Source organism: Gopherus flavomarginatus, chromosome 1 (assembly GCF_025201925.1).
Source record: "Gopherus flavomarginatus isolate rGopFla2 chromosome 1, rGopFla2.mat.asm, whole genome shotgun sequence".
In the NCBI taxonomy this organism is placed as follows: domain Eukaryota; kingdom Metazoa; phylum Chordata; order Testudines; family Testudinidae; genus Gopherus; species Gopherus flavomarginatus.
In genome coordinates, this window is record NC_066617.1 from 311116909 (window position 1) to 311139331 (window position 22423).

Sequence of the window (22423 nt, forward strand, 5' to 3'; positions counted from 1 at the left end):
ACACGTAGGTACTTTTCATCCATCTCTCTCAAAATTACAAGGGTAGTTAAGCATTCCCCTTGCTTTACAGATATGGACACTGTGGCAGCAAGGTTAAATCAATTGCCCAAGGTGATACAAAGTCAAAGAGCTGGTAATGAACCTGGCTCTTTAACTCCAGAGTTGGGATCCCACTGCCATCTTTTCCAAAAACGTGTAGATATGGAATTTTAAACATTTAGCATCTTACTATAATCTTCTTTCTTTAGTGTTCTCCTCTCTTTGGTTCTCCAAGATCAGCTGCAGTACCTGATCTTAGCTTTGCTTGGGTAATCATGGAGTCCTAGGACATTCTCCATCCTTCCCTCATGCCATTTAAAATGTTCCAAGAGGAACTGGAACTTGCAAAGAACTACAAAACATGCTTCTACCCTAAAAAATATCCATCTTTAAAAATAAATGGCAGGCACACTTCAGCCGATAGTAGCCAATGTAGCCCATCCTGGGTAACCCACTTAGATACTGCTATTAGTTGTGTGTGTGTAAAACCCAATGAAGGCTGGGTTGCTACATGTGTAACAGGACGAATCACCAACATATTCTACACTAGTTCTAAAAAAAGATTACAAGACCTGCATTTTTGTCCATAAAAGATTTTATATCTGTAAGTTCGATGGACATCTTGTGGATAATGGGATTTAGATGATGAACAGAGGTGAGCACATTTGCATTGTTGTGGATAAACAACGCAGTGGTGGGGCAAGAGCAAACAGCAGCCACATCTAGTGGCCCGTGGAGTGTGGTAAGGGAACCCAGCCCCTCCAGCTTTACCGGGTTCTGACCCAGGGCCCTAGGAAGCTGGGGACTTCCTCGCAAAGGATTTAGGCATCGGCTTCCACTACCTCCCCTTGGTCACTTCCTATCAAAAATTGCACCAGGCATCTCCTCCGCTGGTGGTGGCCTGGTGTCCCCGTCAGTCTCTGCAGTCAGTCAGTCATCTGCACTATACTCTGGGTCCACGAGCTCTGCTGCTTGGAGCATCCTCAGCACCTCTGGAGGAGCCTGCAGCACACATCCTTCCTCCTCAGCAGCCAGCCCCAACTGAGCTGGGCTGCTTCTTTTTTCTGGCTTTTCCACCTGGAGCATGCGCAGCAGGGTAAAGGGGGCATGGCCTCCTGGACCCACAATGATTGGTCCATCCCCGTTGACTGAGTGCAGGGTTGGTACACCCCATCACATGGTTCTGTACCATTTTTTATCCGAAGTCTGAGATTTTAGAACCGTTACAACACAAGTACAGATGAGCTGCAAGAACCTTCATGTAAACACAAAATCACAAGGAGATGCTTACAGTTCAGTAATATAAGGCCACAAAGTTCATTTCTTTATTCCCTTCCCAGACAGAAGCCATCCCATGAATGAGAAGCATTGTTTAAACAAGACAGTTGTCTGTTAAGTCACATCACCATTCACAAACTTGACTAAGGTTTAGACAGCTATAAAAACGGACTTCAGTTTTTCTGGATTAAAAAGTGAAACATGGAATTTTAAAAGAAGGGTCATGAATTTAAATCAGACATCTTCTGTAGCTAAGTTACCAAAGCTGGGGGGGGAGGGCAGGGAAGACAGTGAAATGCTGAGTATTTTTATCCAGTGCAAATCACAAAGGCTGAAAGCTCCATTTTTCAAACAGTAATGCCATAATCCAACCAAAATCAATAATGAAACAATTAAAGGCTATGCATAGTATAAGAAATCAACTGCTGCAGATTCAAAATGCAACTGGTTATTTCTTACACAGCCACAGACAGGTATCGTAATGCAAGTGAGAGGAAAAAACTCATAGTCCTACTCTGATACAAAAAGAAAAGGCAAAGCCACAGAAGCAAAACTGAAGCTGCTTGACATAAACAAGACAGGAAATTACAGCATTAATGTGAAGGCTAGATAAAAGGAATTAGGAAAGCTAATTCTGGAATGTCAGGTGAAACTCCCTATTGACCTACAAAAGGAACCAAAGTGAAAAAGTCGGGTTTTCTGTATGCAGACCAAGGCTGCTATTCCTGGTTTAATGCAACTTACATATCTCCCCTTAGATTAAGCAGAAGCAGCTCATTCCTGGAGCACAAAAGGCAGTTTTAAATATATGCAGTACAAACACAACAAAAGCAAAATGAATTATTGATTTAAGACAGGAAGTCCTTCTATGTTAAATGTTTTTTCCCAGAAAGGCCCCTAAGCCCACCACAACCTGGGGGGGGAGGGGAGGGCGGAGGGAAGAGAGGAGAAATACTTAGGATTTTAATAATCTTAAATCAGGGAACAGAGGTACAAGCAATTCATAGCAGAGCCTTCCTCACATAGGATCTCCCTCTGCAAAGGGAGATTTGCCACAAATTTCAATAGGAACAAGAGCAGGACCTTAAGGAGTGGATTAGTTACCAAAAAAAAAAAGTGCAATTCTGTAGTAATCCTAACTTGCTCATTTTTGTTCACTACACCAATGCAACTGTTGATTTGATGCCCCTTCCACCCAACCCCCACACCCAGACTGAATATAAGTGTATCCAGAAACCAAATTCTGTAAAGGTTCCAATCTCCTTAGCTAAATTTTCACTGTTTATTTTTCACTGCAGTAAACTGTGTAAGAGCCACACTCAAGGTAATAAAATGAAGTGACGGTATGTGGGACCACCATGGGAACGATCAGTCATCTGGCTTGCAAGTACATATATAACAAGTTGATGATTGCTGTATTTAATAATCTATTACATATACACATTCCTAGGACTCACCACCCTCCTACATGAGTGCCAATATTTATATAAATTCCATAAATGTACACAGTATCTTACAAACATAGTATACAGCGTAGCTATATATAGTAGAGCAGTAAAGATGGATTTTTCAGCTATTCCCTGCCTCCTGTACTCCATGAACAAGATTTATTTCCACAAAACTGGCAAGGGTTTTAAAAACTGAACAAGATAACTTAATACATACAGCTATTGGATAATACAAAAAAAGCCTAGGGTCCTTAGTATTCCGCAGGTTACATAGAGGGGTGTACTTGTACCAGAATGAGTAAAACAAAGAAAGATCAATGTATTTCTTGAGAAGGCAATTTAATTTAGAAACTGAGCCTACGATATGCAATAATTGTGGCTAAAATACAGAATGCGGGGAACTATTTTTAAGCAGACTAAGTCACTTCCATATTTCCACTGGGAGTGAGACAAACTGACAGCTGAACTTCACAAGACGGTACCTGACAAATGTCTACACAATTTAACCAAAAGGTGGTGAATTTATTTTTAAATCCTCAACTAATGTAACTTTAAAGCTCATAAAAGCTTGTATGAGATTTATAACTTCAGGCACCACGGAGAGGAATGAACATTTTGTACGAGTGACATTAATAGCACAATTCCAAGGAAATCCACGGGATGTGTCACCGGCATTTTAAAAATGAATCAGAAAAAACAGGTTATAGAATGCCAGATAACAGTCTTAATTTTATATTAACTAGGGGAGATAAACAGAAACTCATCCTAGGAAGTTTCCTTAACTCCAAGTTACAATTTAAATACAGAGTAAAATATAGCACTCATTCCTACAAGCAATAAGGATCCATTTCAAGAGCTAGTTCAGCCAAGCAATGACCAGCCACAGCAGTTAAGGCTTGAGGTGAAGCTATGTCTAAAGTTACAGGCAGTTATTAAAGGATGCATAAAAGGTAGCAGTAGCTACTGGTTTGTCACTTAATGAATAATTTCAAACAAACAACTTTCTACTCTCTATTTAACTCCCCACCTAAAGCTGCCACCACCTTAACTGTGCTTCCATTCTCTCTGCTCAACTCATTTATTGCACTAGTGGTAGATTTCAGTGTGAAAGTTTTAGACCCAAACCAACTATTTTGTAAATTTTATATTTTAAACTAACAACAGCTGAGAGATGTATTAAAAAATTTATTCCAAAACATTCAGAGGCCCACTAACCCTCCAGTGACAACTGGTTGTCTGAGCAAGTTAGAGAGCACCATTATCAACAGCATCATTTTGCTGTGATTATGGTTTTAAAACACTGGCATATTCTGTAATGAAGAGTCCTCAATTCAATCCCATGGGCAAACAAATACTGCTACTGAAGAAAGATTAACTATGCTCCACTACACTGAGCTTTTCAAGTAGAAGGCAACGAGCCATCTGAAATGGATGCAATTTCCACAAGGAAAGGGTCACTTCTGACAGAGTGTTCTGAAAAGTGGTTTTAATGGTTCTTAAAATACAAAAAGGTAAGATTTATTTTTTTCTATTCTATTGTCAAAAAATATTTCAGTGAAGTACAAAAAGTTGAACCTTTGGTTTACCCTCCATGACACAGGCATACCATAACAAATGTCAGTTTTCTTCACATTGCCTTGCTGGGGTTTCCCATGTCTCCTCATCTATATAGTGAATCATCTGTGACGCCTGACCTATAGCTGCTTTTTCACTTTGAGCTATAAATAATGCATCTTGTTCTCCTTCTGCTAATTGAAGGTCAGAGCTACAAGAAACATTAGATTCATCAGGTCTGTCTGTCAAAAACTCCGCTGCAGCTCTAGAAGCCTGTCCACTGTCAGTTTCAGCTACTGGTTCTGTCTTTAAGTGAAGTCCAAACATGTCATTTCGGATGACGTATCGAACACACTGCAGAATCACATTCCTTTCGTGTCGTATGTCCTGGGCTAATAACTGGAATGAAAAAGAGAAAATGATTCAGGTTTCTTTCTCCTAGTCAGTAACAGATGCCAAGTAAATAAGGTATGGTGATCCCGTTAATTTAGATGTGTTTGCAAATGTATATAATACGTTTGCAAGCAAGATTTGGAAGTAAAGAGGCAGGAGAAATTACCCTATTATGTTGAATTCAGGACTTGGAGCCAATCTCAGCTCCACCACTGATTTACTGTGGGGTGTTGGCAAAAATCAGAGTCTCATCTGTAAAATGGGATTATTTTCCAGAGATGCTGCAAGACTTGTAACACTGCTTTGGAAGATGTGAAGTTTTAATTAGTATGTGAACATTATGACCCAGATTCAGTAAGGCACCTTTGTCCCACTGACTTCAAATTGGATAACTCACATGCTTTATCACTTTGCTGAATCAGGGGGGTATAGTTTTATCACTGCGTTAGAGCTGGCTGAATCTGACAAAATCCTTTTGAATAAGCTGTCATTCCGTTTAAACTACCTGGCAGAAAAATTAATACATCCAAAATGCGATTAATTTTTTCAAAAAAAAATAAAATACATGTTTCTTCACCAGACTGCTAAAGGCATTATTTTCTTTGAACTCCTACTAATGCTGCAAGAAAGTTAAACTAGTATTTATACAACAGTTGGAAGACTGTAGGATGTTTTTGGCATCGTGAACACTAAGAGTAAGTGGACTTTGCTGAGTAAGATCTGAGTATAAAGTAGGGGTTAAATCTGTGACTATGTGATCATTTACAAAAGAACTAGTGTAAAAAGTTGCACTCAGCTGAACTTGGCATACAAGATCTGATGGGAAGCAATTTGTTATAAATTTATTTCCAACAAAGAAGCCTATTTAGCTATTTAAAAGGGTGTTTACTATCCAGACTAGCTTTTTAAAAAAAGAGTTGTAAGTAGTTAGTCCATAAAATGAACTAGTTACACTTTTTGGTATTTCCCTATACATCAAATTCTTGATATGATTGAAGTCAGTTCAGATAGTGGAGCTTATTGTAATCATCACACACACAAACACACACACACACACACACAGTGTGAGGACAGTGCAACAACATTCTTGTTGCTGTAGTTGGGGTAACTGCAGAATTCCCAAGTGGTGGCATGAAGAAGCAGATGGGATGCACAATCGTCCTTTAATAAAGTTTGTTAACTGGCCATCTGCCTCATTATATTTAAACCATATGAGCAACTAGATGCACAACACCTTTTTATCCTGCTGTATGTATTGACAAATATTGGAAGAAATAGGACGTATAGGTTTTGTTATTCTCAGTCAGTCTGTATGCATACATGGGACTATGATAAACATGCTGGGCGTACTGAAGCTGATTTAATGAATGCCAACAGAAAACTCTGCAGCACCACTACAAGATCTGCTTTTAAAAAAACCACATCATTTCACACAGCATGTTCTTTCAATAAGCAAATCCCTTCGGAGGGAGGGAGGGGGGTAGACAGGTTTTCGACAGACTTTCTGACTTGGTTTCTCAGAATTTTCACACCACAGACCACTTTCTACAGTGGCAATCTTCTTCTGGATGCCTCTCATCACAAACACCCACTCCAATCTACATTTTTCCTGCTACAACCATAGTGATTAACACATGAACAAGTAATGTTAGGACAATATGAAAGTGAGAAGACAAAAATAAATATGCTTTATAATTAAACATCTGTTCCATCCACCTAAGATCCCCAGCCCACATATTATATCTATGCAGTTTATTCCTTCTCTCTGGTGGCAGAACTTGACATTAGTAGCCAGTCCTCCTTTAGGCACAGTTCTTGCTGTTCTGATCCCCAATGCTGCTTTATAGATTGGTTCCATCCTTAGCACTGCCACATCTCCAATTTCAGTATTGCTTGGAAGGAACCAGGGTTGCTTTTTTCCCAACCTTCCTCTGCCGCATGGAGTAATGATCGTCTGTTATGTCCAGATGATCCTATCTCACCTAATCTATTCCCTGCCATTGCAGAGGCCTGGGGCATTGGTGGCACCTCAGTCTCGCCTGTTTCTCTCTCTGCCTCTGGCACACAACAATTTAGTACCTGTACTACACAGGAGGACAGACTAGATGATATAATGGTCCCTTCTGGCCTTAAACTCTATGACATGACAGCTGAATCTGCCAGAGAAATGTAAAGAGCAAATGTGCTGGATGAAAATCGTTGTGGGTTTTTTTGCTTAAGTTTAGTTTGTCAGAATAGCCTCTGCATATCCGACTCAACCTCAGCTAGAAAGAAAAGCTGCAACATGAAGACTGCCTGTTTTGGTCAAGGAGGCTTCACCTAAATCTTCAGAACACCAGTGATATACAGACCAGTCTGCAAACCAGTGAAAATTATATTTCTACATAGAAGACGCCTGTGTATGCAGGAGGGGGACCATAGAATCATAGGACTGGAAGGGACCTTGAGAGGCCATCTAGTCCAGTCCCCTACCCTTATAGCAGGACTAAGTATTATCCAGACCATCCCTGACAGGTGTTTGTCTAATCTGCTCTTAAAAGCCTCCAATGACAGAGATTCCACAACCCCCCCTAGGAAATTTATTCCAGTGCTTAACCACCCTGACAGTCAGAAAGTTTTTTCTAATGTCCAAATGGGGAAGAAGGAGAGAAGAGGGTTGGACAGGATGCCTGATGTTCCCTGACAACCATTTTAGCTGATTAGAGATAGGTGTTGATATGAGGCCCTACACTGACTGAGGATGTGAGTACCACGCTTCTGGTTGAGACAGATTGGATGGTGGCCTTGTGCCCCATCAAGGGGGCAGAGGGAGGCGAGAAGGGAATCCGAATAATGACTGGACCACATAAAAGCAAGCATGATTTATAATGTGAATCTTTAGAGGGGGAAAAAAAAATGAATAAATAAGTAATTTTGCCCTTAGTGTAGCTTCGTAACTATGTGATTAAATTTTCAATTCTGGCTCACCAAAGCAAGCCATAATCTGAATAATACCATGCAGCAATCTGTTTACACATTTGTGTAACATTTTTGCTGAACTGCATGTTCATCCAGCCACCACGTTAAAAGAGTTGCTGTTAATATAGACAGCTTTATACTGTAATATGACTCATGCACAATTATAATAAGACCCCTGTGTGGCAGGCAGCCATTATTTGAGAGAGAGGGAGAGAGACAGAGAGAGAGAGAGAGAGAGAGAGAGAGAGAGAGAGAGGTCCTTTACCATTTCCAGCAGTGTTGGACGACGTTTGGGCAGTACAGGGAGCGACTTCTTCCTCCGTCTGTCAGAACCTCTGCAATGCCCTTTGTTTGCATTTGAGCTCGCCAACGTTGCACTTGCAAATTCTGCACGTTCCCTGCGATTTACGCTATTTGGACTTTGAGGGATATTTGAAGCTTGAGGGATATTTCGGAGGATAGTCTGATTTTCCTTAAGAGCTTTTGCTACAATCTTGGCAGGAACTTCTAAAAAAAAAAAGAACAAAACTGTAAACTCTCAAAGTCCTAAATAACAGTCACATATCTCTGTACTGACAGCTCACCTAGTTACTACTACTGGTACTAGCATGTCCTGTTTTAATGATCATGGATTTCTACAGAGGAGGGGATCTTATCCCCATTCCCATAATAGAAAACAAACACAGAAATAAAGTGACTTGCCCAATATCAGAGAGTCAGTAGAGAGTCTGGATCAGAACTCGGGTCTCTATCTTGCAATTAGTCCCATGCTCCAAACATCAGAGCACGCTGCTTTCACTTTATAACCCAGTTTGCAGTGAAATACATGGACAAGAAGGATGGCTCCGTGGTTAGGTGCTAGCCTGTGACCTGCAAGATCCAAATTCAATTCCCTGCTCTGCCACAGACTTCCTCTATGACCGTGGGCAAGTCACTCAGTCTCTGCGTCTCAGTTCCTGGTATGTAAAATGGGTGGTCATAGCACTTACCTCCCTCGCCGGGGTGTTGTGAAGATAACTACATTGAAGATTGTGATGTGCTCAGATATTACTGTAATGGGGACCAGGAAGGAATGAGCTCTGCATTAAATCAGAATGTGCACTCAGTCTTCAAGCACTACAAGAATCTCTAGTGGTAGCGCACTTACGTAGAAAGTACTAGAAGCTTGGATATTAGCTCACAGGGTGAGTGACAGCACATTCCTGGCTCTCTTCACCAAATATAATTTTAGGGTAAGGATTTTAAGGCTGTTTTTGCCCCTCACATACATTTCTCCAAAAGTTATCAATGCTCGTTTTGGACAGGATGCATCTCCACCTTTATCTCAGAACAAGGTGGTAGGACAGGACATGTAACATAGGGGGGGAAGAAACAAAAACAAGAAAAACAACACTGTGAACCTGTCACCCTTTGAGGAAACTCTGGAATGTAGTATAAAAAAAGAGAATGATTATTAATAGACAGGCTATGAACTAGATAAATCAGAGGTCAGATCTTGTAGGCAACTCTAATGTTCTACACTCAGTGAATCCCGGGTATACAAAAATGGTACATTGTGGTTGCTACTGCAATATAAATAATGAGTGGTCTCTCCCCCAGGGAGCAACAGTTGCTCTTAGAGTAGCCTCAGTGCAGTCTACTGGGTTTTTCCATCCTTCCATTCATCCCATGTTACCTTTTTCATCCTCCATTTGTGTCTGTGTTCGTATGAAGTACACTGAAAGCAGAGAGCGCTGCAAGCATAACAGCAGAAAACCTTCCCCCTTGAGATACAAAACATTCTACCTATAACACAATGTTCCCTCACTGCCTAACAAGCTAGAGTGGCAGATCCAAGGCTGCTCTCAATTACTCCACCAGCAGCTAGAGGTGCCAGGAACGAGGATGTTTTCCTACTCATGAACATCCTGAAGTAGAGCCAGTAAATGTTGTGTTTATATCTTTGGTTAGATCTAAGAATGCAAGTCTCTGAATATAAAAAGCTGCAAATTTACATATTCATAAATGAGGACAAAACTACGGGAAGATGGATGGCAGGCGAGGCAAGGTGCCCAGACTGCATGCCACCCTCCTTCTCAGATTGATGTTTATATGGAGACGAAGTGCCTTTTCTGGTACACTTTGAATGCTTTTGCGGTTCATAAGAGAGAGAGGGGGGGAAAAAAAAAAAGCTTGTTAGACCCCAACTCACCCTCTGGCTCGCTCTCGCTATCTGATGTGCTGCCATAGTTGGTCACCAGTGAACTCAGGGCAGAGGTTACCTGCTTCGGAATGACAGTCAGTCCCAACTTTCCATCCTCTGCAGCTGCTCCATCCTTGTCCGACTCTGCAAAGAGAGTACCAAGACTTTTCAATGCTCCTGTATGTTGACAGCCAGCTTTGTCACTAGACCTTCTCCTGGAGAATATGCATCCGATACTGGACAAGGTTATTCAACACCATTGCTTGATAAACTGCATGTTACTTCCTTTCCATTAGCATTCAGGGGTAGGAGTTGTCTAAACACCAATTTATAGCCCTGACAAAGGCCGTAGGGGAAAAAACAGTTTGATTTCTCTGAACAAGGACTTGAGCTTTTGGCTCCATCTTCATATAGTGAATTTAATTATAGTCTTTGCTATTAACTGCAAACAGCAGAGAGGGAGAAACTTGTTTAGATTTCCTGGATGTAGTCAGGTAATAAATATGTACAGAAATTAATCTTTTACAGGGGGAGAATTAATTACATTTAAAATCAGAATTGCCAAGGGGAAGAAATTTTGAGATTGTGACATCACTCTAAAGGACATTAAAATCAAGCTTATAAGACTATGGCAATGAGATCTCGGGGAACTTGATTACTTAAAAATATGTATTTAGTGCCATCTATACGAATGCTGCTTTAGTGAGTAAAGAGTTTATAATCCAAGTTGTTCACGATAACACAGAATACCAGGGGGCTAAGATACAGGATAATGACTTATGAATAGCTGCTAGTGGGCAAAAGGGAAAAATCTACTAAAAGCATCGCAAAGTAAACAGTTAAGATCACAGACAGATTTAATGGGATGCAAAGCTATATGTACCATGACACACCATTTCCTTTGGAGACATCACAGATATACTCAAATGCTGGCATTTAACCAGAAGGCTAATACATGTCAGTTCTTTTGCATGGAACCTACATGAAAATTTTTGGGGGAAAAAAAAACACATGCAAAACCCTATTGGTAACATTATTAGAAAGGTGTCTGTTAAAAGTTTTTGTGAATGCCCGGTTCAATTACAAGAATTAAAGAAACACTACCTGAAATCAGGATTTTGTTACAATTGTATTGTCCATGTATTAACCCCACATTAGATTATTAAACATGAAAATTTATAAAAAAACCAAACAGTTTGTCACTATTTTTGTTTTACTTTTTACATTTCATTCACCCTAAGACAATGAAGTCAGTTTCACTTTTAGGTTCTCAGAACAGCAGAATTTGGTTTCAAACATAAAGGGACTTGCATTTTTTTTTAAAGCAATTGTTTTGGGTGGAAACATTTCTACTCCTTTGTTTTTAAATCAAAGTTTGTTTTTACAACAATTAATTCTGGACCAAATTTACGTTAAGACTGTCCCTTTAATCTATTTATTGTAGAACACGTAATACTGTACACAAACTTCTCCGTGGCAGGGTTTCCAAATCACTGACCAGGAGGAAAAAGTTCAGGGTTCTTCTATCAACATTTTATGTTCTTAGCAGAAATTTCCATTCAAAAGGAAGTTCTAATGAAAATCTGGGTACAAGGGTCTTTAGTGACGCTGGCAGCAACAAATCTACGACTAACTAACCATTGAATTGCCTTGGCTGTAGTGCAAGAAAGTCCTAACAATGTTTTAAGTGGCAGATAGAAGAGTTGTCAAGTATGAGAAAGCACTTATCAGTGGCATTTTCCAAACCAAGTGTAAAGTCTTTGAAAAGACAAGCTCTTATCAAGTTACCAGCTCTCCTAAAAAGCTGTTACCTACGTAACATTAATTCCCCCTAAAGTAAAAGATTTCTCCAAGCTCCTCCCCTCATCTTACCAGCATCACTATTTGCCAGAATGCCAAGTGGATCCACATCCTTCATACAGGTCTGCGCATCTGAAACAGATTGTTTTTCAGGTTTCTTAACAAACGTGTGATTTTCTGGTCCACTAGCTGCATTCTGAGCTTTCAGCAGAGATGCATCATCTCCATCACCTTTCTTAAACTTCTTCCAGAACTGACGCTTCTGCTTCTTCTTCTGTCTTCCTTGCCACCCAGAAATCTCTTCATCTTGTGGAGCTTTCCACATTCCCTTCATTTTGCTAGAGGAAAGAAAATGTAAAATTCTTACACAAATAACACCACATAAAGAAAATGAAACTAATCAAGGTAAACATCCCCCCCCCAAACAAAATTAAAAAACCCTGCGCACTATAGCAGCCAAGAGATTAGAGGAATATTTGTCCTTCAATACAACATTTTTCAGGTTTCCCTGTGTTACATTGCTCTGCCCTGCTTCAATGTTTTAATCCACCAGTTTCAGCATATTAGTAGCCAAATGCAGTTTACTAGAATACCCATTTACAAGTGCTTTATTTGGGTTAATAAGTCTCATTTGGCTATTGGCACAATGAACTGAGACATGACAGAAGGAAGAGGAAGCTATGCTGGACACAAACTTGAGGAGAAAAAAAAAAGACTACAAAGAAAGCAAGACAGAGAAATGAAGAAACACACATGATCATGGGGATGGGACAAGGTATGACCTTGGTGAGATAAGAACAAAACTAGACAAGCTCCTTAATTCCCAACCCAGTGGTTGAAACAGTCCTAGATTTTTTTCATTTCACGTTACAAAGTCAACACTCTCTTCATTCAGAGAAATAAGGCCATTCAAAGGCAGAAAAACAGAAAGGAAAGAATCTGTCATCAGCATATGCCCATTACTGAAGTTACCTTAGTTTTAGCATATACTGCTACAGCACTTTGCAGAATACTGAAGCCTCAGACACATCAGACCAACCTATCACTCCAATTGCAATGACTGCTTACACATATGGGTAAGGGAGGGGAAGGGGGCAGAGGTAGAATGGACTGCTAGTGAGGGAAGGGGACAACAATTTTCCTCCTTTAGAGCAGGATATTTCAAGTTATATCAGGGAAACATGGAACTGTGTTTTTAATACAAGTAAGTTAAAGATAGAGCTATAGCATGCTAATTCTACAAATCACAAAATGAGCCTCAAATCTACCTATTTGAGATTATGGATGGATGAAAATGCTGGAAATGTGTTTAGACCATGGTTACAGTGAGAAGAGCTCCTATAAAAATGTTAATCCACGCCTGCCGAGAATGGGTCTTCTAAGTGATAATTTACTTAGTGCTTTGACAGGAGCTTAATTGCACCTCCAGACTATAATATTAACACAAGAATTCCCATACCAGAGTGGACCAAATGGTTCATTTTATTCACTACCAACGCTCCAACAGTTGAATCCACAGAGCACATTAGAGGAAGCTTTCTAATACCTGACAAATTTTGAAATACCATACAAAGGGCAAAAATTTCTCCCTAAAACCAGCTGATTCAGGCAATTTGAGTTCAACTCCAGCTGTGCCACATTCTTCCTTTGACCTTAGGCAAGTCATTTCATCTCTTTGCGCACCAGTTCCCCATCCACTAAATGGAGGTAACACTTTCTCCCACATTTTGCCTTTATTTAGACTGTAAACTCATTGGGGCAGGAACTGTCTCTTACTACGTGTTTGTACAGTGCCTGGCAGAATAGGGTCATGAATTCAGTTTGGGGTGTCTAGGCACTGCTCTAACACTTAACCAATGTTTCATGGGTTAAGGGAGGCTGTGATACGGGAGGTGCCATAAAACCAAGGCCCTGACCACTTGCGGTCACTAAAAACCCAGGGCACTTCTCAAGAACCAGAATTAGATGTCCCAGTCAAATTCCAGTTTGGAAACTGCCTTCTGCCCTCATCTGCTGCTTCTATTAGCAAACGCATTCTTCACTTCCTGTTCCGAACTGCAGCATAACTGTGCAGTATTAACCAGCTGCTACATTCTACCCTGCAGGTAGCTACATTTAAGTGATAGGTGAAGTGGTCCTTCTGTATCTTTAATCTACTCCATAGGGATGTTGAGAATTAATATTTGCAAAGCACTTCAGAGGGCCAGAATTCAAAGGTGGTATCGAAGTATCAAATGCTTTTGAAAAAAAATCTTACTTAGCTATTTGCCTCAATAGGAAGGCTTCCAGAGAGCAAAGTTGAATTCTCTTCTGTTTCACACAACAGTAAATTTGCAAGATTAAGCACCCAGTTCCAGATTTTTATTGTTGACATTCATATAAAAAATTACAACTTTTTGGGCAGCAGATTAAGTTTATAGTACTAACAGTTAGGAAAGAGGCGCTTTAAGAAAGCCAGGGTTACAGAGATCACTTAGTGAGAACAAACAGGAAAAAGTTTACATCATTTTTCTGATCACTCTTCTGACCAGAAGTAAGAGATTGAAGTATAATTGCTGAGTGACATCTAAGGGCTGCTCATTAGTGAAGCCACATGTGTTAAAACAAAAATTATTAAATACCACTGATTTTGTTACTTTGACAAGTCAGATTCACTTTTAACTTTAGTTACTAAACAAGTAGGAGAGTCTCTTAATGTCTGCTTTCATGCATTCAAGGCTTTAAATTCACAACTAGTACTGAGAATCAAACACTTGTTGAAGTGCCCCTGCAATTACAAACCCCTCCTCCCCATGCAAGGAGAATCCCATATTTTTTCTTTAAAAGCAGCAGGCTTTACTATGGGCCAGAAGAGAGGCGTAAAGGCAATCTGAGATGCTACCAGAGATATAAGTGACAGAAGTGGCTTCTGAAGCTTCGTCTACATCAAGGGTAGGCAACCTATGGCACGCGTGCCAAAGGCGGCATGCGAGCTGATTTTCAGTGGCACTCACACTACCTGGGTCCTGGCCACTGGTCTGAGGGGCTCTGCATTTTAATTTTATTTTAAATGAAGCTTCTTAAACATTTTAAAAACCTTATTTACTTTACATACAACAATAGTTTAGTTATATATTATGGTCTCTTTCTATAAGTCTTTCTAAAAACATTAAAATGTATTACTAGCACACAAAAACTCAAATCAGAGTGAATAAACGAAGACTCGGCACACCAATTCTGAAAGGTTGCTGACTCTGGTCTACATTAAGAATATTTGCAACCGTTGACATTACCAAATTAGGCTACATTGGTATAAATCCACTTAGCATTTGTGCAGCCCATCTATCTGAGGGATTTGCACTGGCATAACTAAAATCAATGTAGTTACACTAGTGCAAGATTTTTTAAGTGCAGACAACTTCAAGGCCCAAGCCCACTTTCCCACAGCAGAAAGAAAGGTCCACAAAGAAGCTGGAAGGAGTCTGACATAACAACCTGGGAACAATCTTGCTGCCTCCACTCAGATCCTCTGGTCCACTAAACCAGACCCTGGAGGTTTGGGATATTATAACGCCTTTAAAAAAATCCCTCGCTACAGCAATATTCAAGTAAAGCCACTGATGAAGCTTGACATGAGGCAGACAGTATGCAGAAAAGTGGGGTGGGGGGAGGAAAAGAGCAGAGGCTACACATATGGAGGGAGGGAAAAACAGATCAGAGTGCATGAGAGGAGTGAACAAATAAAATCCAAGAGGAACAAAAAAAGAGCCCCAGAGAAATCAAGATAAGGCAGGGTGGAAGAGATGAAAATAAGAGTATTGCAGGTACTTTCAGCTACCAAAGCAGTTTACAGTGACAATTAGATAGCTTAGAAACTCAAATAGGTAATTCCTTCTTAAGTTTGTTATTATTGCTCTGAGAATCGTCAGAGAAAGCTTACCCAAACTGTGCAGTTGTCAGCACGTCTCCTCTCTCCTCTTTTTCTATCTGTAATGCTTTCTTCTTTTCAATGTTTGCCAACGTAGGAAAGTTTCTAGAGCAAATAAATATATATGTTTTTAGAATGTTTTACACACCCTTGCTCTAACTCACATTTGCATTATGAACAGCACAGGAAAGATTTAGTTGCGCACACAAAAAAATGAAATATTAAAAGCAAATTATTTCCTCCTGAAGCAGGGTTTGGTAAGAAAAATACATATACCTCTACCCCGACATACGTAGATGAAGATGGACCTTGAAGTGCAGAATCTGTTTACACACACGCCCTCTATGACAGCATAGGATTATGCCCTACAATTTTTTATTTTAAGTGCTTCATCCAATCTAGTTTTAATTGTCTTTAAGGTACAATATATGTTTATCAAGATAGTCTCATCCTCCATGTGAAAGAGTTTCTGCTTATCAGTCTCACTGACGGGTTTTGAAATGAAATAAAAAACAAAAAAGTGTTTCACACAAAAACAGTCTCTGGATGCATATTCAGCCACAACACTTTCAGTACCTAGATGTCATTGCTCTGTAAAGCACTTTGAGGCAGAAAAAGGCTATACACAATAATCTAACTCGATTCTGTTCTTTAGGAGAGTAATTCAGGTTATTAACATTTTATAAGTCTATTAATATGGAAGAGTGAGAAGCCTGGAACAGCTATACATATATATATTATCAACAGTCTTCGGATCCACATATTTAGTCTTGTCACATTCAACTTTCTATTATTTTCTAACAGCAAAAGTTAAGTGCTAAAAAGTCACACTGATGCAAGAGAAGCTGAAGGACAAAGATGGAAAAAGCATAAGTGGTTTCTGAAAACCCTGCCTTGAACAGAAATTCTGGTATTAGGAGGTTTTCACAGATCATGCTTAGATTCATTTTTTCATCGATTCCAAGGCCAAAAGGGACCATTGTGATCATCCAGTCTAATTTCCTCTATAACACAGGCTAGAGAACTCCTCCAAATAATCCCTCTTAGAACTAAAAACTTTCAGAGAAGCATTGAGTCTTGATTTAAGAAGTTGCCAGTGATGGAGAATCACCAAAATCCTTGGTAAGTTGTTCTAGTGTTAATTACCCTCACTCACGTACATCTTATTGTCAGTCTGAATTTATTCAGCTTCAACTTCCACCCACTGGACCTTGTTATACCTTTGCTAGATTGATGACCCATTCAAAACACATTCACTGTGCCATTTATTTTATTATGAGGAGATGATTTTTAAAAAATCTTTCAAAGTATTGATTGGTAATAGGACATGAAGCCTGTTACCTTCAGGTCACCAGTTCAAATGCAGCCTAGATTACTAGTCACCAGAAGTCACAATATGATGGCTATTCAGTAGCGTATATATGCAAAGTAGGCAACATTAGTCAAGTGGGAAGGTGACCACATTTCAAAAACTACGGTCACAATTAGCTTCTTTGTTGGCAGAGAGATCATGATATTACCCTTCCTCTCTGCCTGCATATAAAACTGCCCAAACAACACGTCAAGAGACTTTTCCACATGCTGGAGGGAAATACACAAATGAGATTTAGTGTTATCAGTAAAGTTGACATCAGCCCTATTGGCTGCCTGTGTTGCCTGTGAGCATAGAGGCCTCAAAAAGCACCTCACCACACCAGCCTAACTTTAGGTTTCTGAGGCTGAAGAGAGGCTTACCAGGCCCCAAGACTACCCAAACAGCTTCAGGACTTTCAATGGAACAGCAAGTGCAAAGTCCATAGTCACCACCGCAATTAAAGTGACATTTCCTAGATTAAAAAAGTTTTGTTTGGGCAGGCTAAGAAGAGAGGAAAGTGTTAGTTTTCCTATTGCAGGTGGGTATGCATCCTTGGTGTAGGTACTCTCACCAACAGGTTTTAGTAGAACACACATTCTTGGAAGACGGAGCAACTACTATAAAAAATAAAATATTCTGATCCTGAAAAGTAACTATTCATAGTTGGAAAAAAAAAACCAGCAACAGGAGAGGAATTAAAAAGATCCCTTAAGAGTCTTAGCACAGAAATGAACACAACTGTTGTCTATTTATGAGCTCACCAATGATTACCTTAAAAAAAAAAAATCTCTCCTGAGTAACCACAGGAACTTTCAGAAAGAAGAAAGTTGTTTTTCTAGTACCACAGACTCAAACTGCATAACAGCTCACATTCCCTCTGGTGCTCCCTTTTCATTATTGTGACAACAGCACAACTTCAGTTCTAAATTCTTACTTTACTGGAGGCCCAATTACTGCTTCACAAAAGCTACAGTTTTTCAGAGTATTAATAGAGCATCCTCATTTTACAAAAAGAGTATCAGAAGCCACCAAGGCAGTCATTTTGTTGCACCTATTTATTATAAACAAGATGCCCACACAGGCAATGAAAGCACGGAAAGAAACCACAGAACTATACCACCTAGTGGACTTGTTTTAGAACAAGTTCCGAGTTACACAGCCTTATTATTCCTATTCCTTATAGATAAGCAACAAGCCCATTTCCAAAGTATTTTTCTCAGGCAATTTTATACAAAAGTTTCTACAGTAACTTACTTGCAATATGACATTAAGAGCATCTGCACTTCACATACTGAGCAGAAAAATTTGAGTCTTTACACAATTCAGGTATAAAATATTTCACCAGTAAAAGTTTACTTAGAATTAACTGTAGACACCTTTATAGTTGACTCAAATTCAACAAGGAAATCATACAGTTTTACTTTTTATAAAGTGAATAGTTTTTGTAGGGTACCTACAAGTTTGCTGTAAAGCTCTCACCCTCTACACAGTGTGGATTTATGTCCTTCATTTGCCAATCCCTGTACTCAATCCAGCTCATACTATTTTCCTCATCTGTTAGTGTCTAGTACAGAATGTTTATACACACATAAACCTAGAACTTTTCCAGGGACTAGGCAGCCAGCTAGAACATGCAAATTGAGGGCCTGGCAACAGGTGTTTGGCTTTACCTGCATACCTCAACAGAGGGCTGTTTAGAAACATAGAAAGTGCCATACAAGATCAAACCTGAGGTCTATTTAGACCAGTATCCCATCTCCAGTGGCCAGCACCAGACGCTTCAGAGAAAGGTGTAACCACTAAGCAGAGGTGTGATAATCTGCCCGCCCCCCACACAACTAGATCTCATTCTAATCTCTAATAGAAAGAGATTGTCTTAATCTCTAAAACATGAGGCTTAACATCCTTTTCACAGAATTTATTAATTACTACTTCATGAAAAAAATCTATTTTAAACTTGTTTTTTGAAAGGTAAAGCACAAGAGAAAAAAGTACGACCTTAATGCTGCAATAGCACTTATAAGCCAACCAGGTAAGGGCCCCATTATGCCTAGCATTGTACAAACATAGTGACAGTCCCTGCCTCCAACAGTTTACAATCTGAAAGACTCACTGTTACACTTTCATCTCCAACTTCAGAAGCTGGAAAAGAGAAGCCTTCATTCTGAGGGAATACAATAAAGTAATATCACTGCTATAACTATTTTTTTTAAAATACACCTCTACCCTGACATAACGCCACCCGATATAACATGAATTCGGATATAAAGCGGTAAAGCAGCGCTCTGGGGGGCGGGGCTGCGCACTCCAGCAGATCAAATCAAGTTCGATATAATGCGGTTTCACCTATAATGCAGTAAGATTTTTTGGCTCCCGCGGACAGCGTTATATCGAGGTAGAGGTGTACCACAGAAGATCATCACACACTGAGCACACCACTGTAGTTTTCTCTCGAAACACGACAAACTCAGCAGTCACTACTTCAACGTACAGAAGACTTTAAAAGTTGTTCCTCGGGATGACCTGATTCAAAACCAAATCTAAGGTGCAGACTAGTAAAGTTCTACTATATTATTCAGAAGCATTTAATATTTACTTGGGCATTCTGTTAGTCACGCTCCAGTCATCAACAAGATAGAACCTTATAAGTTAACTTCCTGTTCTTTTATTGAAAATTAAATAGTCTTTAATTTCTGAACTGACGTAGAAGTACTTAGTCTGATGTACAAAACGCATCTCATATGCTACAAGTTTTTTTAAATAAAATCCTAAACCAAAAAAAAACAAAACAAAACCAAACCCAAGCTGCATTTTTAAGTGTAGGCCAAACAGTAGCCATGTCTTCATGTCTGAACAGCTTAAAATCCATTACATAAATGAATGTTTCAATGTACTTCTTACTATAGGTGTTAACATTTTCAGTTTTGCTATCTGACCTTCCCAAGGGCAATGTTACAGAAGATGAAGTATGACAACAAACAAAATGGGAGTCTTACTGTACAAGCAAAGTGAACTGACATCAGCACAAGTTGGAAATCTGCCCACAGATATTCCCCAAAAAGGAGACTTTTTGTATCCAAGTGATGAAAGGAGTTGCATGTGAAAAATCCACTATTAATTTTTTATTTATTAATTTTCAATTTTCAAAATACTAAATTTTCACTTGGAGCTATCCTAGTGCCAAAAAACTTAGCCATGGGTTACCGATATCATAGATTACATTTATTTAATGAACTCTGCAACACTTATTGTATTTACATAACGCGGGAGGAGGAGGGTTCTAGAAGCTTTGCTGAAAAAGTAAGCCAGTTTGCAATGACACCAAATTCCAGATAACATGAAAGTGAGCCAAGAAATTCCTTTTGAATTGCTTTAGGATACAGAAGCAGCTTTGGTACCCACAGCAGCTAATAGTCACTGAATTTATCAGACAGAAGTCAAGCTTGTTTTTTCCCCATTAACTATAACTCCTGGGGGAATTCTGTGCACCCGCATCCGTCTTGCATATATTGTATTTTCATGCACAAAAACCAAACATTTTGCCTAAGCAGTGCTGCAGTTCCGCCTTTTGCCCACCAGAGGCCACTGCGGTACCAGAAAAAGCAGCTGCATTCATGCCTCTGTTCTGGCATCACAGCAGCCTCTGGTGGGTAAAAGGTGGAACTGCAGCAATTAGGCAAATGTTTTTTATGCAGGAAAATAAAAATTTCTATGCCCAGTGTTGCTGAATTCCCCCAGGAGTAGAGTCCATCACAGCATCCTTCCTGCCCAGCCAGGTTAGGACAGGGTGGAACACACAGAGCTGCAGGGGGGGGGGGTGTCACAGACTGGGGTTCAAAATGGCTGGGGGCGGGCTGGGAGGGCAAGCAGGCATGGGCTCAGAAGCTAGTGGGGCAATAGTGTTGAGCCTGGGGATAGAGACTGCAGATACCCATGGGGATGAGGGATGTGGGAACAGGGGCAGATGTGCCTGACTGAATAGGAGAGGCTTGGGGTCACCCCTAGCTTTTCAGAAACTCCAAAGCTTGCCAGCATGACTTCCCATCATCTTACCTGCCAAAGTCTGTCAGACTACAGAAATTTTTCTAGGAAAATCTCTCTTTGTAGCAGAGATACTCAGTCCCCTTTGTCAGACAAACTTGTCACTGAGCTTCTCTCTCTCCCTGCCCCCTCCTTGCCACTGTTAAGACTGAGACAGGGTGGGAGAGGGAGGCTTGGAGGCGGTATCCTGACAAGTAGAGCTTGCAGATCTACCACAGAAAAGGCAAGATCTCCTCCATCTGGCAAACCTCTTGATTCACTAGGGGTGAGTCCCAAACTGATAGACCATGGCAGGTTTATTAAGAGAGTGTGCAGGCAATGCTGAGTATGTCTCCAGAAGGAGAAATCAGAGAGCCATGTGGGAGAACAGAAGGCACATGGTCAGGGCAGTGGGTTTCCCTGAACCTCCCAGTCAGCCTACCCACCAGTTCCCAGCCCAGTATCCCAATGCCCACTTTATCTCCCCAGTTCCACAGTACCTCTTTCGTCCTACACCAAATCCACTGACCCATTCCACACAGAAAGTCTATTCATGCTTACTTTGTTTTCTTGCAGAATTTTAATGTCAGTAAATCTGAATAAAAAAGTCCTCAGGTGTGAATATTACAGAGTAGGAAGAGGAGAAGCAGTTCTGGACACACAGGATGTTCTGTAGAACATGAAAGAGCTACAGTTATGTGCCAAGAGATGTCTTCCACGGACTTTCTGGGGTATGTCCCATTGAAGCAATGGCCAGGCCTATTCTTATGCAATCTAGTAATATCATAGACCACTACAATGTGACTGCAAGCTGGAGCCAGTTTTGTTTCTGAAGCCATTACAAAGAGACGCCCAGTAATAAAATCCACCTCTCTAATATAATGTTATACAGCACTACCACTAATTTTCTCTCTCTCATACATATAAATAATGAATAAAATAAAAGTAAGGGAGAGAGAGACATTACACACCTATATTAATATAAAAATGTTCATAACCCACAACTGCAGCCAGAGAAACAAAATCTAGAACATCTACGACAACCTGAATTATTAATCAGGTGCAACTTGCCTATCTTTGAAAAGTCAGTAGGATCAGATCCAGACCAGTACAGTGTCTATTTTCAAATATCCAGCTGTTTTTCTTTCATCTTATCTGTGAGTGTAGGCATTATCTCCATTTCACAGATGAGGAACTGGTCATTCCTATAAGTGCATTAACCACAGAATAAGTTTAATCAGTTTAATCTCTTATACCTTTTGATTTAAAGTGCTTTACACTATTACAAACAGGAAATGGTTTTTGTAGAAGAAAGAGGTACCGAGTAGTACTCATCCTTGAATAAATACTCTCTATGAACAGGGACATACATAAGGGGGAGGGGGGGGCAAGCAACGGTTTCACCCCCCTCCCCCCAAAAAATCTCCATGTGTCCCTGCAGCCTGGGGGACGAAGTAGCAGGGCAGCTGCCTGAGCTCCTTCTCCCTCCC

The 22423-nt window shown here is 40.1% G+C and overlaps 1 protein-coding gene across 3 annotated transcripts in view; it reads right to left on the reverse strand.

The window, feature by feature from the left end:
• Window positions 1-1332: 1332 nt before the first annotated feature.
• The window catches only part of NUFIP1 (nuclear FMR1 interacting protein 1), a 28868-nt gene continuing 7777 nt past the window's right edge, over window positions 1333-22423 (reverse strand). For 2 of the 3 annotated variants that reach the window (XM_050949218.1, XM_050949234.1), the window contains 5 exons: window positions 15572-15664; window positions 11725-11990; window positions 9862-9996; window positions 7936-8177; window positions 1333-4718 (listed from right to left, as the gene is read on the reverse strand). In XM_050949218.1, coding sequence (XP_050805175.1) covers window positions 4383-4718; window positions 7936-8177; window positions 9862-9996; window positions 11725-11990; window positions 15572-15664 — 1072 coding nt within the window. In that variant the 3' untranslated portion in view covers window positions 1333-4382. The remainder of the gene's footprint in view (window positions 4719-7935; window positions 8178-9861; window positions 9997-11724; window positions 11991-15571; window positions 15665-22423) is intronic. The other variant, XM_050949225.1, reaches the window with a different exon arrangement.